This window comes from Dipodomys merriami, unplaced genomic scaffold (assembly GCF_024711535.1).
Source record: "Dipodomys merriami isolate MVZ:Mamm:240054 unplaced genomic scaffold, mDipMer1.0.p SCAF_6, whole genome shotgun sequence".
NCBI lineage: Eukaryota > Metazoa > Chordata > Mammalia > Rodentia > Heteromyidae > Dipodomys > Dipodomys merriami.
Genome location: NW_027206179.1, coordinates 23,770,176 through 23,785,376, shown reverse-complemented (window position 1 = coordinate 23,785,376; position 15,201 = coordinate 23,770,176). Strand labels below are relative to the sequence as shown.

Genomic DNA, 15,201 nt, shown 5'->3' with positions numbered 1-15,201 from the left:
GGCTTTTACACTCAAGGCTAGCACTCTACCGCTTGAGCCACAGCTTCATTCCTATTTTTTTGTTGGTTAATTGATGATGAGGTAAGTCCCATGGACTCAATTGCCCAGGCTGGCTCTGAACCATAATCCTCAGATCTCAGCCTCCTGAGTAGCTGGCATTATAAGTATGAGGCACTGGCATCCAGCTTCTAGTATTTTAATATTCATTAAAACATACAGGGCTCGGGGTGTATTTCAGTCTTGGGTTCAATTTCAAACATCATATCCCCCCCCACACACACATATGCACACACACTAGTATTTTTCCATGAACTGGATTATTATTATAAGTCCAAATGGATGAATCAACTTATGTTTGAGATGGTATATGGGCCAGTACTTAAATAAAATGTAGCAAATAATATGGTCACCATAAGACAATTAAAATCACCTTTTGAGTAAAATAGAAATCTTTGAACTTGAAAGTGAAAATGAAAATGGCTATGGGTGAAATATTCACTATTTTTAAAGCCATCAGAGCTAACTTTTAAAGTAAGTTAGACAAATAAGAGAGTTATTTTCATCCATCTATCCATCCATCCTCCATTTGACACCCAATATTAAATAAGTAGTACGTATTTCCCTGCACTGATTTAGGAATGAAGACTCAATGACGAGCAAGATGTAGTCTTTCATGCTTCTTACAGCCAGAGACAAAGATGGAAACATAAATAAATAAGTACCCTGTTTCTGGCTACATAATCAAAGCCCAGGTTTGAACCAGTACTTTCCTTTCCCTGTAAGTTCCCAGAGAAATACACTGTTAGGAGTTTAATAAAATGATATTAGGAAATTGAAAGTTATCTCAACTAGGGGAGCTAAAAACAGAAATACAGCCAAATAGAAAAGAGAATTTTTGTCCTAATATTTTATCCTAATATTAAAAGTATTTATATGAAAATGAAACTAGGAAACTTAATGTGACCACCAGGGATGGCACTAATGTGGGGTAAAGATGGTGGAAGAGTTGACTATGATCAAGATGCATTGGACATACTAATAGACATGTTAAATTGAAGCCCCTTTGTATTTGTTTGAAGATAATAAAAATTAATAGCTACATGAGTAAGTTTAAAAATAAGCAATGCCCACACTAAAGCCACCAGCAAAACCATGTTCATTTCAACATTATTTACCATAGATAAGATATGGAATCATTCTAGATGCCCCTCAGTGGATGAATGGAATAAGAAAATGTGGTATAGGGCTGGGAAGGTGACTCAGTGGTAGAGCGCTTGCCTTGCATGCATGAGGACCTGGGGTTCGATTCCTCAGCACCACATAAGCAAAAAGAAAAAAGCCAGAAGTGGTGCTGTGGCTCAAGTGGTAGAGCGCTAGCCTTGAACTGAAGAGCTGACAGCGCCCAGGCCCAGAGTTCAGGCCCCACAACCAGACCCCCCTCCCCCCAAAAAAGAAGAAGAAATACACTGTTAGTACACTTATTGCCAGATCTAAAAGAATGAAAGGATACCTTTAAAGCATTTAATTTTCTAAGATTCTTTCTCATGTTGATAACATATTCATTTTGCATAATGTAAGAAATATGCTTGTAAACAGAAATGTCTCCTTTGTCCCCCTGAAATTTTATTATATTCAGGATCCAGATTATTTACTGAGTGTCTGGTATATACTAGAAAAAGGAAAACAACTCATTAAACTTTGAAGATGACTGTAGCAGCAAGAGAGGTCACCGCTGGCCAGAGATTCTGAAGAAAAGCCATGGAAAGAAAAGGGTATCAAACTAGACTGGAGTAATAAAGATGTGGACACACAAAAATGGGAGTGAGAAGTTAGTCATCATTCTAAACACAAAGAACGTGGACCCTGAGTCCTGGAGGTGCATCTGTCACCTCCAAAGAGTGAGGTGTGAGGCCTGTTGTATTCACTGTTGCATCACCAAGGCCTGACATTGTACATAAGTGCTAGGCACCCAAAACATATGGGTTAAAAGGACAAAGGAAGTGCAATTCAGGGCTTAAATGGATGACTGTCCAATGGTGTAGTTGGGAAGACTACAGGATGAGAGCACGAGGGAATGAGTCTACGAAGGGAAGTGGGCTTAGATAATCAAGATAGGGACTTGGAGGACCACACAATTCAAGTTCATGGCTAAAGGTAAATTAGTTATAAAAGCAGAGGCCTGGAGAATCATTGATGTGAAGTAGTAGACAAAAGAAAGAATAGAAGGGACAGTTACTCAACATGGAAAGAAATGCCAGAAGTAAACTTTTACCCTCCTAGCCTTAGTATTTACTGCTGAGATCAAAGAGCTGAGATCTTTCAGAACAAACAACTCTGAATATTGTTTTCTGTATAGAAAAGCAGAATTAATTTCCCTTTTTTTTTTGTCGGTTGTGGGGCTTGAACTCTGGGTGTGGGCACTGTCCCTTAGCTCTTCAGTTCAGGGCCAGTGCTCTACCACTTAAGCCACAGCACCATTTCCAGTTTTCTGGTGGTTTATTGGAGATAAGAGTCTCACGGACTTTCCTGCCCAGGCTAGCTTTGAACCATGATCCTCAGATCTCAGCCTCTTGAGTAGCTAGGATTACAGGTGTGAGCCACTGGCGCCTGGGTGAATGTCCCACTTTTATCTTAAGAAAGAGAAAAAATAACTTCTTTCATCTATAAGGAAAGGTTCTTGAATTGTTCTCTGGGGTAACTCCTCTGCCCCATTCCTGTACCCAAGTAAACTCTAAGAAAAACCACACATTAAACTAAACACACTGAGGGGACGGCCACCCTTCTGTCCCAGCATCTCTCCAGGAATGGCAACCTCAAATTGCTCACTGTTTTCTAGAAGGCAAAGGAAAAATACATTACATGGGATGAGTCAGTCAGTTACATAAGCTAAGTGAAGATGGGGCTATCAGGCCTTCATGTCTGCAGGTAGCCCAGGTAGCTGTCCTAGATAGAAAAATTAGATGGTCCTGTTGCAAAATAATTTAATCCAGTTCAATTGGCAGAACATGGACATGGTAATGGGGTGTGCTCAGGGAGCGATGAATGACAGGACATGGTACAGAAAAAGGCTGACTACAGGAAAAGAAAAGCCCAGGAAAGCGTCCAAGCAGTACAGGGGAAGGCAGAAGGGAGAAGCAGAGGTATGGAGGTTTGCTTCCAGCTGCCAGGGGAGAAATGGGGTATGTGGATTGGGCTCAATGCCTACAATGGAATGATAGTTAGCCAGTCCTGGAAATTGCCTTCCTCACCGACAAATGAATTTTCTTGTCATCCTTTGCTCTTTGTCTAGGCACTGTGGCAGGTAGCAAGTATTACTCAAGATCCTTCCCTGGTCTTCAAACCATACATAGTTCTCATCGGGGAAGGTAGAGAGGAGGTCATGGCCATCATGACCTACCATGGATATTACTGCTCCAAAACTGCTCTCTCACATATCCCTGCTTTCATTATTTCTTCTGCCTTTATATGTTTTTTTAATTTTTTCATTCAACACTTACCTTCAATCTCTAGGTTTTTTTTTTTTTTTTTGGTGCCAGTCCTGGGGCTTGAACTCAGGACCTGGGCACTATCCCTGAGCTTTTGTCTCAAGGCTAGCACTCTACCATTTGCGCCACCCTACCACTTGAGCCACAGCTCCACTTCAGGCTTTTTGTTGGTTAGTTGAAGATTCTTATGGACTTTTTCTGTCTGGGCCGGCTTTGAACCTCAGATCTCAGCTTCCTGAGTAGTTAGGAAAACGTGAGATATTCGTGCCTGGCTTAGTATATTTTTGAAGGAGCACCGTTCCTTCTTTCTGGAATGTCCTGGTTGTGGTCATGTAGGCTTAAAAGTTCCATGAAGGTAGAATTAGTTTTGGGTTGTGCTTTTCCAGGTGAGTATGGAAGTCTAGTTACTAGCTTTGATTTCTCTGGGAAACAAAGAGGTTTGAATTCAGAAAGCAAGGTACAGATTAGGAAACCATAATTTGGCCCAGAAGCAGAAGAGTTGTGACCTGAGTTTCTGAGCTTTGCTTGTGGTTCTCCACAATTCTTTCCCAAAGAGTTCACCAAGTGGTGATGTCAATGCTTCTGTGCAGGTCGAAGTTGTGGCTGAAGTTCTCTTCAGCATCTTTTGCTCCTGCTGTTAGTAGAACTCAGAGCTGCAAGGGCTGGGGTTGAACAGAAACTAGAAGGATAAGCTGTGTGACCGGCTAAGAAGGAAGTAGATGACAAGTACCCAGCTAATCCTAAAAACCACCTTTCATCTAGAGTTAGTACCCAGTGCCAGGAGAAAGAGGCTCTCTAATACTTCAGTCTGGCACCACTGTTTTGTGGCAACTGAACAAATGAGGGAGATTAAATTAGCCGTCTAACAACTACATCGTGCTTAACACATTTAAAATAGGGAGAACATCTTTATAAAACAGAATTCTAAGCCTAGCACATTAGTGGCGCTTAATGAACCCAAACTGGTTAAATCCCTTTGGAGAGCCAACACAGAAACAAAGCTATTAATTAGGTCACAGTTGTTTCCCAATAAGACTTTTGTCTGAATTACTGACAGTAAACAAAACCATATCCATTCCTCTTTGTGAAGAAGAATTCATCAGTGCAACAAAATGTAATTATTACACCTTAAGTGCTTGCAATTACATGACAACTTTATGATGACAAAGCTGTTGGCAACGTCCTTTGTTAGCATCTGTCACCTCTCCAGCCATTTCCTGAACCTGACCACTGCCCTCTGGAGCATTAAACTTTGGGGCTGACTGACTTGTCTTCATGTCCTCAAATGCTTTTAGACTAACAGAGCAGAAAAATCCCTTATTTTCTGGAAAAGGAACAGGCATTTTTAAAACAAGCAAGAATACCACTGCTGCAGTTTGATCTTCAACTATTGTATTTCTCCCATGGCTACCACCAGGCCCAGCCACTGAATGAGATGTAGTCTCTTGAACCTTTATGTCCGGACTGGCCTCAAACTGCAATCCTCCTAATCTCTGCCTCCCAAGAAGTTAGAATGATAGATTTGAGCCACATTGGTCATCAAAAGAAAAATGTCAAGGCAAATAAACTCTTAATATTAAAAAAGGTAAGTAAAGAAATTACTAGATAGACTTTGATAGCACAGAATATGCAGTTAAATGCTTGAGGTAATGTTGGGAAGAAGAGAAGAAAAGAACAGGAAATTAACTTATTGAGGCTTTCTATCAGCTTTTGTAAGGAAAGATACATTAAAAAGTAGACATCTGCCAGGTACCTGTGGCTCTTGTCTGTAATCCAACTCAAGACCTGAGGATTGAGGTTTCAAAGTCAGCCCATGCAGGAAAGTCCCTGAGACTCTTATTCCAATTAACCACCAAAAAGCTGGAAGCGGAGTTGTGATTCAAATGGTAGAGTACTAACCTTAAGCAAAAAAGCTCAGGGAGAGTAGCCAGGCCCTGAGTTCATGCTCTAGGACTCATACACGCACACGTTGGCACACATGTACATACGACGCACATGCAATGGACCTCCCTGGAAGCCACTGGATTACCACAGGAACGGCACTCACCATTATCTTGTCACTGTCGATGATGGTGTTCAGTCTGTGTGCAATTGTCAGGACAGTACAATGGGCAAACTTCTCCCGGATTTTTTTCTGAATTAACTCGTCAGTTCTGGAATTTTAATCAGTGAATATGGGAAAAGTGAACTCAAGACTTTAAAAATCAGATGTTACTTCAAAAATGTTTCAAAAAAAATCAACATTTGAAGACACAATCTTGTTCTTAAAGTATTAAAAAGTCAACTTAGGAATTTCACTGTTTATCATTAAAAAGTTCCCTTTAGAACCCTACCTACTGTATTGATGGCAGGAGTGTAAACTTGTTCAACCACTTTGGAAAGCAGTATGGAGGTTCCTCAAAAGACTCCACATAGAGCTCCCCTATGACCCAGCAATCCCACTTTTGGGCATTTACCCAAACAATCACAAACAAGGCCATACTAAAGCTACCAGTGCAACTATGTTTAGCACAGCATTATTTACCATAGCTAAGCTATGGAACCAACCCAGATGCCCCTCAGTAGATGAATGGATCAAGAAAATGTGGTATGCTATATATATATATATATATATATATATATATATATATATATATATATATATATATAAAATGGGATTCTAAGCCTCCATCAGAAAGAACGATACCACCCCATTTGTTAGGGAATGGAAAGACCTGGACAAAATTATATTAAGTGAAGTAAGCTGGGCCCAAAGAAACATAGGTCTCATGGTTTCCCTTATTTGAAATAACTAATATATGTCTAGGTCAAGCAGAAAAGGTCAAAAGCTATGTACATATGACCATATAAGATGATGCTAAGCGAAATGAACCCCAAGATAGGGAAACAAGAGGTTTTATCTTCGTTGCTGTTGTTTATAATGTACTTATAATGTACTATGATTTTTTTTGGTTTCTTTTGTATGTTCTTCCCCCATGGTATAACCTCTTTTCACTGTATTTGATTCCAGTGCCCTGCATCTTTTTTTATTTTTTTGGTCGGTCGTGGGGCTTGAACTGGGCCTGGGCGCTGTCCCTCAGCTCTTCAGCTCAAGGCGAGCGCTCTACCACTTGAGCTACAGCACCACTTCCGGTTTTCTGGTGGTTTATTGGAGATAGCAGTCTCACGGTCTCTCCTGCCCGGGCTAGCTTTGAACCACGATCCTCAGATCTCAGCCTCCTGAGTAGCTAGGATTACAGGCGTGAGCCACCAGCGCCCGGCTTCAGTGCCCTGCATCTTGTATACACATTTTTCTAATTTGGGGAGGGGAAGGGAAATAACAAAATGCTACAATAAGGAAACAGGATGACACATTGTAACAATGAGACACTATGTTGAAAACAACTTTACAACTTCGGTGGGGGGAGGAGTCAGGGAGGTGGGAAGGGAAGGGATGGTAGGGGAAAAACAAAGGAGGGGGTAACAATGCTTGATAGGAATGCACTCATTACCATACTCATGTAACTGTAACCCTTCTGTATACTATCTTTACAATTAAAAAAAATTAACCATTTTTTACAAAAAGTTCCCTTTCATATTGCCTGAAACTATCAGAAGTGGAATTTAGGAATTTAATTTGCTCAGGATGCAACACAGACTAAGTAACCCTTATATGAACCGCCTGAGACCAGAGGATTTTGGACTTCACAATATTTGCATAGCCTAAAGGTGATTTCTATAATATTTAAAATAATTCTGTGCCTGTAGCAAAATAAGTATATGTCAACTGAAGGAACTGAAAAGACACACTGGGCCTCTGTTCTCACTATGACCTAGCTGTAAAATCACATGCAGAGGAATTTCCCATTTGTAGTGTCATTAAGTTAGCACATCAAAATTTTGGATTTTAGAGGCTTTTAGATTTCAGGTTTTTGACTTACGAATGCCCAACCTATCAGATTGTTGACACCACAAAGCATGCTTTTGTTTCTTCCTTCATTTTCCAGAATTAATGGGATCAAGACTTTTCTTTGGGGCCAATACAGCACTTAGAAACATTTGTCAGTATCATTAGTGTTTGCCACATTTAAAATTCAGAGTCGGTGTAGTGTCCATCTTCATTCTGTACCTTGGATCCACATTTGCTGTTGCTTCATCAATAATCAATATCCGATTTTTCTTGAGAATTGCTCTGGCAAGGCATACCAGCTGTCTCTGTCCAACACTAAAATTGGATCCTGACTCTGCCAATTCAGTATCCATTTTACCAGGAAGATCTTCGATGGCTTCTTTGAGCTGTACCTATAGATAGATGTAGACAAAAGAATGGCATCAGAGTTCTGAGGTCCTTTTTTCTGGAAAGCATACCTTATGTGACTTCTATCCTGTGTACAGTAAGAGTCAGTTCCAGTTAATGTTCCTTAGAACCACAGTACAGTTAACTCAGAACACAAACTATCTAATTTAAAATAAACTGAATCCATTTATATGCTGAGGGGCATTTGGGATGATTCCATATCTTAGCTACAGTAATAGTGCTGCAATGAACATGGTTGTGCTGGTGGTAGCCTTGTTTGTGTTCTACTGGATATATGCCTAGGAGTGCAAACTGCTATATCATAAGGTAGTTCTATATTTAGGCTTTTTTTTGTTTGTGGGCTTGAACTAGGGTCCTGGGCGCTGTCCCTGAGCTCCTTTTTTCAAGGTTAGTGCTCTACCACTTTGAGCCACAGCTCCACTTTCAGTTTCCTGGTGGCTAAATGGAGAAAAGAGTCTCACAAATTTTCTGCCCAGGCTGGCTGTGAACCACAATCCTCAGATCTTAGCCCGAGTAGCCAGGATTGCCCGGGTATGTTTAGTTTTTTTGAGAAACCTCTACATTGCTTTCCAGAATAGTTGAACAAGCTTACATTCCCACCAAGAAAATGTGATACACACACACATGCACGCACGCACGCACGCACGCACGCACGCACGCACGCACGCACGCACGCATGCACGCACACAACGGAATTTTAGAAATGATTTTGTGCCATCTGAAAGACTTGGAAATAATTATATTAAGTGAAGTAAGCCAGGCCCAGAGAGACAAAAGTTGAAAGGTTTCTCTCATTAGTAGTAGATAGAATGTGCCTATAAATCTGTAAGTAAATATGATGGGTGGTATTCAAGTGGTTACAAATGAATTGACTGAATTATAATAGATACTTTGGAGAGCTTGCGTAGTATGATTTTTTTGAAAGACTAAGGAAAAGCCCAACAAAATAAGCACAAGAAATAGGAACTTGCAAGGAGGGAGGAGGTAAGGGGAGCCGGGTTTACAATGAAGGCAGGAGAGAATGCAGTCAAGAATTCATTGTAGATACCAGAAAATTGAGAAGTATGCAGGATGGGATGGGTCAAAGGGGGATGAAATTGTTGAAGGAGCAACACAGATCGAAATGCATTTTAACCATATACTACTTTGTTAAATGGCACCTCCTTTAAACAACTACTTAAATAAATATAAATGTGTGTATATCTATCTATCGATCTATCTATCTATCTATCTATCTATCTATCTATCTATCTATCTATCTATCTATCTATCTATCTATCTATCTATCTATCTATCTAAAACAACCTCCCCCCTAAAAAAAGAACAAACTTGCCAGAACCAATGTACTTTTCTGATGCCATCAACAGTTAGCAATGAGTTAGCAATGTTGGTACAAATGCCATGAAAAATACTAAAGAAGGGGCTGGGAAGGTGGCTTAGTGGTAGAGCACTTGCCTTGCATGCCTGAGGCCCTGGGTTCGATTCCTCAGCACCACATAAGCAAAAAGAAAAAAAAAGCCAGAAGTGGCGCTGTGGCTCAAGTGGTAGAGCACTAGCCTTGAGCTGAAGAGCTGAGGGACAGCGCCCAGGCCCAGAGTTCAGGCCCCACGACCGGACCCAAAAAAAAAAAAAAAAACTAAAGAAAATAATCCTCTAGGTACAATATAGCCAGATTGAAAAGTGCCCTTCCTTAACAGTTTAGTTAAAAGGCCACTGCAGGAATCTATAGAGAGGGAACAGAATGGTGGGTGTGAACACATGGACACAGTGGACACAGTAGACACAGTGGACACATGGGCTCTTTGGGGCTGACAGAAGTATTCTTAAATGGAGACTGTTGTGATGGCTGTGTAACCCTGCAAATCTGCCTAAATCAGAGAATCACATGTATTAAGGGAGTCTTTTTGCCTTTTCTGGCATGTAAATGATGCTAGTAAAAGGCATCATCTTCATGCCCGGTCACCTGAGCTACCTCCCTACCATGTGACCTCCACCACCAACTCTCCCAAGGAGTCATGGAGGTCTCTCAGAAAGGAAGCTCTTCCTCCCAACATACAAAATACCCCTATAGAAAAGCTAAAGGGGATTGTTACGCTTGAATCAAATTTCCCAGAGTATCTTTAGCACAGGAGTTAGTCCACTAAAAGGAAAATTTAAACAGAAGTGTAGCTGCAGGAAGTATGGTTCTCTAAAGCTATAATCCTATAGGTACTTTGCCATTTTGGAAGATTTTAATCAACTGGAAAAAGTTTTAACAAGTTCAAACAATGGCAACTGCACCTCAAACATCAGCATCTCAGCAGCTTGTTCTTTCCCAGATTAATCCCACATCACTAAAGCTGTCAAGCGCATTTTCTTCAATTTCATAAATGTTTTGCAGGGAATGAAAAGTCAGGAGAACAAAGATACAATGTAACACTTTAAAAAACACTTTTTTTACTAGTATATTGCGCAAGGGAGATTCATGGTGGCATTTCCATTTATGAACACAATGTCCCCAGTCAAACTCCCCCCTTCTACCACTCTCCTTTATCTCCTCCTTATTCCCCTCCCCCCGTCACTTTTTTGTTGGTTTGGGGGCTTGAACTCAGGGCCTGGGGGCTGTTCCTGAGTCTCTTTGCGCTCAAGACTACCACTCTACCACTTGGGCCACAGAGCCATTTCCATGGCCCCCTTCTTAAACTAGTTACAAGTCTCACTGTTATATTTTCTTTCTTTTTTTTTTTTAAATTGTGAAAATACTGTACAGAGGGGTTACAATTACATGGGCAAGATAATGAGTACATTTCTTATCAAGCATTGTAGCCTCCTCCTTTGTTTCCCCTTCCCATCCCATTCTCCCCCCCACCTCCCCACCGAGCCCTCCTCCCCCCTCACCAAAGTTTTCGACATAACGACTTGTATGTCTCATTGTTGTGATGGGTCCTACTGTATCCCTATTTAAAGGATTTGTTTTTTCCCTTCCCCTCCACAAATTATAACAACATCAAAATATAACAGCAGGGGTTATACCGTGAGGGAGGGACATACAAAGCAACAAAGAAATCATCTTATAAATATGTTAGAAACAATCACAAGAAAGAAAAAACATTTGAATACATATCTTAGAGTTCATTTCCCTAACGTCAACTTATCTGGCCTTTTCTGCTTGACATATACTAGTTACTGCAAATAAGGGAAACCGTGGGACCTATGTTTCTTTGGGCCTGGCTTACTTCACTTAATATAATTTTTTCCAAGTCTTTCCATTTCCTAACAAATGGGGCAATGTCATTCTTTCTGATGGAGGTATAGAATTCCATTGTGTATATATACCACATTTTCTTGATCCATTCATCTATTGAGGGGCATCTGGGTTGGTTCCATATCTTAGCTATAGTGAATAATGCTGCAATAAACATAGTTGTGCTGGTAGCTTTAGTGTGGTCTTGTTTGTGAATATTTGGGTAAATGCCCAAAGGTGGAATTGCTGGGTCACTGGGGAGCTCTATGTGAAGTCTTTTGAGGACCCTCCATACTACTTTCCAAAGTGGCTGAACAAGTTCACACTCCCACCAACAATGCAGTAAGGTTCCCCTCTGTCCACATCCCCTTCAGTATCTGTTGTTATTAGAGTTCTTGATTATAGCTATTCTAACTGGGGTAAGGTGGTATCTCAATGTTGTTTTGATTTGCATTTCTTTTATGGCTAGAGAGGTTGAGCATTTCTTCATGTGTCTATTGGCCATCCTTCTTTCCTCTTCAGAGAAGTTTCTCTTTAAGTCTTTCGCCCACTTATTTATTGGGCAGTTGTTTCTTTGAGGATTTGTTGTTGGGGGATTTAATTTTTTGAGTTCCAGGTATATTTTAGATATGGGACCCTTGTCCGCTGTATGGCTAGTGAAGATCTTCTCCCAATCCATGGGCTTTCTATTGATCTTGCTAGCTATGTCCTTTGCCATGCAGAAGCTCTGCAATTTCATGCAATCCCATTTGTCCAACCTTTCTTTGATTTGTTGTGTTTCTGGGTCTCTATTAAGAACATTTCAGCCTGTGCCAATCACTGTTCTATTTTCATACAGGAAATAGAAAGCCCTTCAAAAATTCACCTTCATTCATCTTCTCCATTGTTCTTCCTCCTCCTCTGATGCTTGTACTACAATGAAGTCTGTTTTACTTTCCTGTCATTATCAGTGTATGCTAATTGCATAAAGGGGTTCCACGGTCATATTTTATACACATGTTTATATTTTAGTCTGATTAACCCCATCTTTTGCTCTTTCCCCATCCCTACCCTGTAATGTTTAACAGTTTTCAGTAAGTTTCCTCACAGTATCTTCATATGGAGACAAAAGGTATTCCCATATTATTTGTTCTCTCTTCCAGACAATCCCATTACTGCAATATTAAATACACTACCAACATCTACATCTATCTCTTCTATCTTTTCTTTCTTTCTCTTCTTTCTTTCTTTCCTTTCTCTCTCTCTCTCCTTCCTTCACTCCTTCTCTTCTTCCTTCCTTCCTTCCATCTCTCCCTTTTTTTTTTTTTTGCTGGTCTTGAACTATTTTGTTACTGGCTAGTGTTCTACAACTTGAGTCACAGATCCACTTAAAGCTTTTTTTTTTTTTGGGTGCTCAATTGGACATAGGAGTCTCATGGATTTTCATGCTCAAGCTGGCTCTGAATTGTGGATTCTCAGGATCTCAGCTTCCTAAATAGCTAGGATAACAGGTTCTGGGAGCTGCCAATGCCCAACCTCAATGTGTTTCTTTAGGTTGAAATTCCACGAGTGGAAAATATGTGATATGTACTTTTTTTAAAAATCATAGCTTAACTCATTCAACATGATTATTTCCAATTCTATCCATTTACCTGACAAAGATATAACTTCATTTTAATGGCTGAGTAATATTCCATAGTATATATGTATGTGTATGCTATTTATCATCTTTTTTCCTTTGTCCATTCATTGATTGTTGAGTAATTCAGCAGATTCCACCATTTGATAACAGTGAGCAGCATGCAATAAACATGGATGTGCTGAATATCTCTCTGGGCATTGTTTATTGCTTGCTTTCTTCATGATGAGCATTCTGACTGAAAAGAGATGCAATCTCAAGGTAGTTTCTATTTCCTTATGGCTAGGTATGTTGAACATTTATGTATCTATGTATTTATGTATGTATTTATGTATTTCTTCTTCTGAAAATTGTCTGCTTGCCCATTTGTTAACTGGTCTGTCCTTCCTTCCTTCCTTCCTTCTCCCCTCCCTCCCTCCCTTCCCTTTTTTCTTTTCTTTTCTTTTTGGTACTGGGGTTTGAACTCAGGGCCTGAGCCTGGTCCCAGAGCTTCTTTGTGCTAAAGGCTAATAATGCTCTACTTGTTGAGCCACAGTACCATTTCCAGCTTTTTCTGATTAGTTTATTGGAAATACGTGTCTCATGGACTTTCTTGCCTAGTCTACCTTCAAATCATGATCCTCAGATCACAGCCTCCTGGGTATCTAGGATTACAGATGAGAGCCATCAGTGCCCAGCTGGATGATTTGTTCTTTTGCTATCTCTTTTATCATTTGACTAGTTGGAAAAGATTTTCCCTCATTCTATGACTTGTTTCTTAGCTCTAGTAATTGTTTCTTTTGCTGTGTAGAATCTTTAATTGGATACAGTCCTGCTGGTCAATTCTCGTTCTTATATTCTGAGCAACTGTATCTTTATTCAGAAAGAAATTATTATCCATATCTTTCCATTTTCACCATGTTTTCCTATATTAATTTCAGTTTCAAATCTTCCTTTAAGAATTTTTACCTTTTTGGTAAAATTAAATACCACACTCCTTCAAGTATACATTCCAGTTTTTTGGTTTTTTATTCCTTATTTTTTTTATTTTTCCTAGTTGTGGGGCTTGAACTCTGGGCCTGAGTGCTGTCCCTCAGCTCTTCAGCTCAAGACTAGTGCTCTAGCACTTGAGCCACAGCACCACTTCTGGCTTCTTCTAGTTATGTGGTGCTGAGGAATCAAACCCAGGGCCTGATGCATGCAAGGCAAGCACTCTACCACTGGGCCACCTTCCCAGCCCTGGAGTTGATTTTTTGTACAGAGTAAGATATTGAGGTCAAGTTTCAGTCTCCTACAACTAGATAACCAGTTTTCCTAATGTCATTTGCTGAAAAGGCTGCCCTTTCTCCAGTTCAAGTTTTATTTTTTTCTTTTGTTAGTGATTAGATTGCTGTGGCTATGTGGTTATATTCCTGGGTTTTCTATTCCCGTCCACTGTTTTTATGCCAGTACCACACTGTTTTGTTACTATGGCTCTGTAGTATAATTTTAAGTCAAGTATTATGACATTTCCCAGTGTTGTCTCTTTTACTCAGTATGTCTTTAGGTATTTGAGATCTTTTATTATTCCACATCAATTTTAGTGTTGATTTTTCTATTTATGTCAATAATGGCATTGGGATTTTGAAGGGAACTGCACAGAATCTATAGATCACTTTTGGTAGTATAACTATTTTTATGGTATTAATTAAGTAATCTGCCCATCCAAGAATATAGAGGTCTTTCCATCCCCTGCTGTCTTCTTCAATTTCTTTCCTTAAGGTTTTATAGTTTTCGCTGTAGGTCTTTTAGGTACACCTCCTTAGTGAAGCTTATGCTTAAGTATTTGGCTTTGTTTTGAAAGTACTGAATGGAATTTAAAAAAAAAATTCTTCCTCAGCTTGTTGATTGGTTGGTTTATAGAAAACTACTATTTGTATATATTAATTTATTTTTGGTATGTTCTGCTCTGTTTCCCAAAGTGTTTGTCAGACTAGGAAGGGTTTTGTTTACATATGTGGGGGGAAGGGGGGAATCTTTAGGGCCTTTTAAGTATAGGATTATATCACTGGATATGTTTCCTTTCATTTTAAATAGAGTTTAAGAATTTTTTTTGACAGCACCCCTCCCACGTATTTTAATACTTTTGTGGTTTCTATTGCTGTAGAGTTCTCAGATAATTCCATTGTAGTCTAACAGAATCCAGGGAATTATTTCAATTTCTTGTATTTGCTAAGACTTGCTTTCTGCCCCTAAATATGATCTATTTTAGACAAAGTTTCATGGGCTGCTGAGGAGAATGTTGATTGTTCAGCCATTTGATGAAATACTCTGTAGATGTCTATCAAGTCCATTTGGTCTAGTGTCAATAATTCTGAGGTTTCCTCATTAATTTTTTTTTTTTTTTGTCAGTCGTGTGGTCTCAACTCTGGGCCTGGGCGCTGTCCCTCAGCTCTTCAGCTCAAGGCTAGCGCTCTACTACTTGAGCCACAGTGCCACTTCCAGCTTTTTCTGCTTATGTGGTGCTGAGGAATCAAACTCAGGGCCTCATGAATGCAAGGCATGCACTCTACTACCGAGCCACTTTCCCAGCCCCTCTTCATTAATTTTTGTCTGGGCC

The 15,201-nt window shown here is 39.9% G+C and overlaps 1 protein-coding gene across 1 annotated transcript in view; it reads right to left on the bottom strand.

Moving 5' to 3' along the window:
* Positions 1–15,201, bottom strand: part of Abcc4 (ATP binding cassette subfamily C member 4 (PEL blood group)) — a 221,304-nt gene that overhangs the window by 13,122 nt on the left and 192,981 nt on the right. The window contains exons 28-29 of the mRNA XM_070002734.1: positions 7,594–7,766; positions 5,533–5,638 (exon numbers count right to left, since the gene is read on the bottom strand). Coding sequence (XP_069858835.1) covers positions 5,533–5,638; positions 7,594–7,766 — 279 coding nt within the window. The remainder of the gene's footprint in view (positions 1–5,532; positions 5,639–7,593; positions 7,767–15,201) is intronic.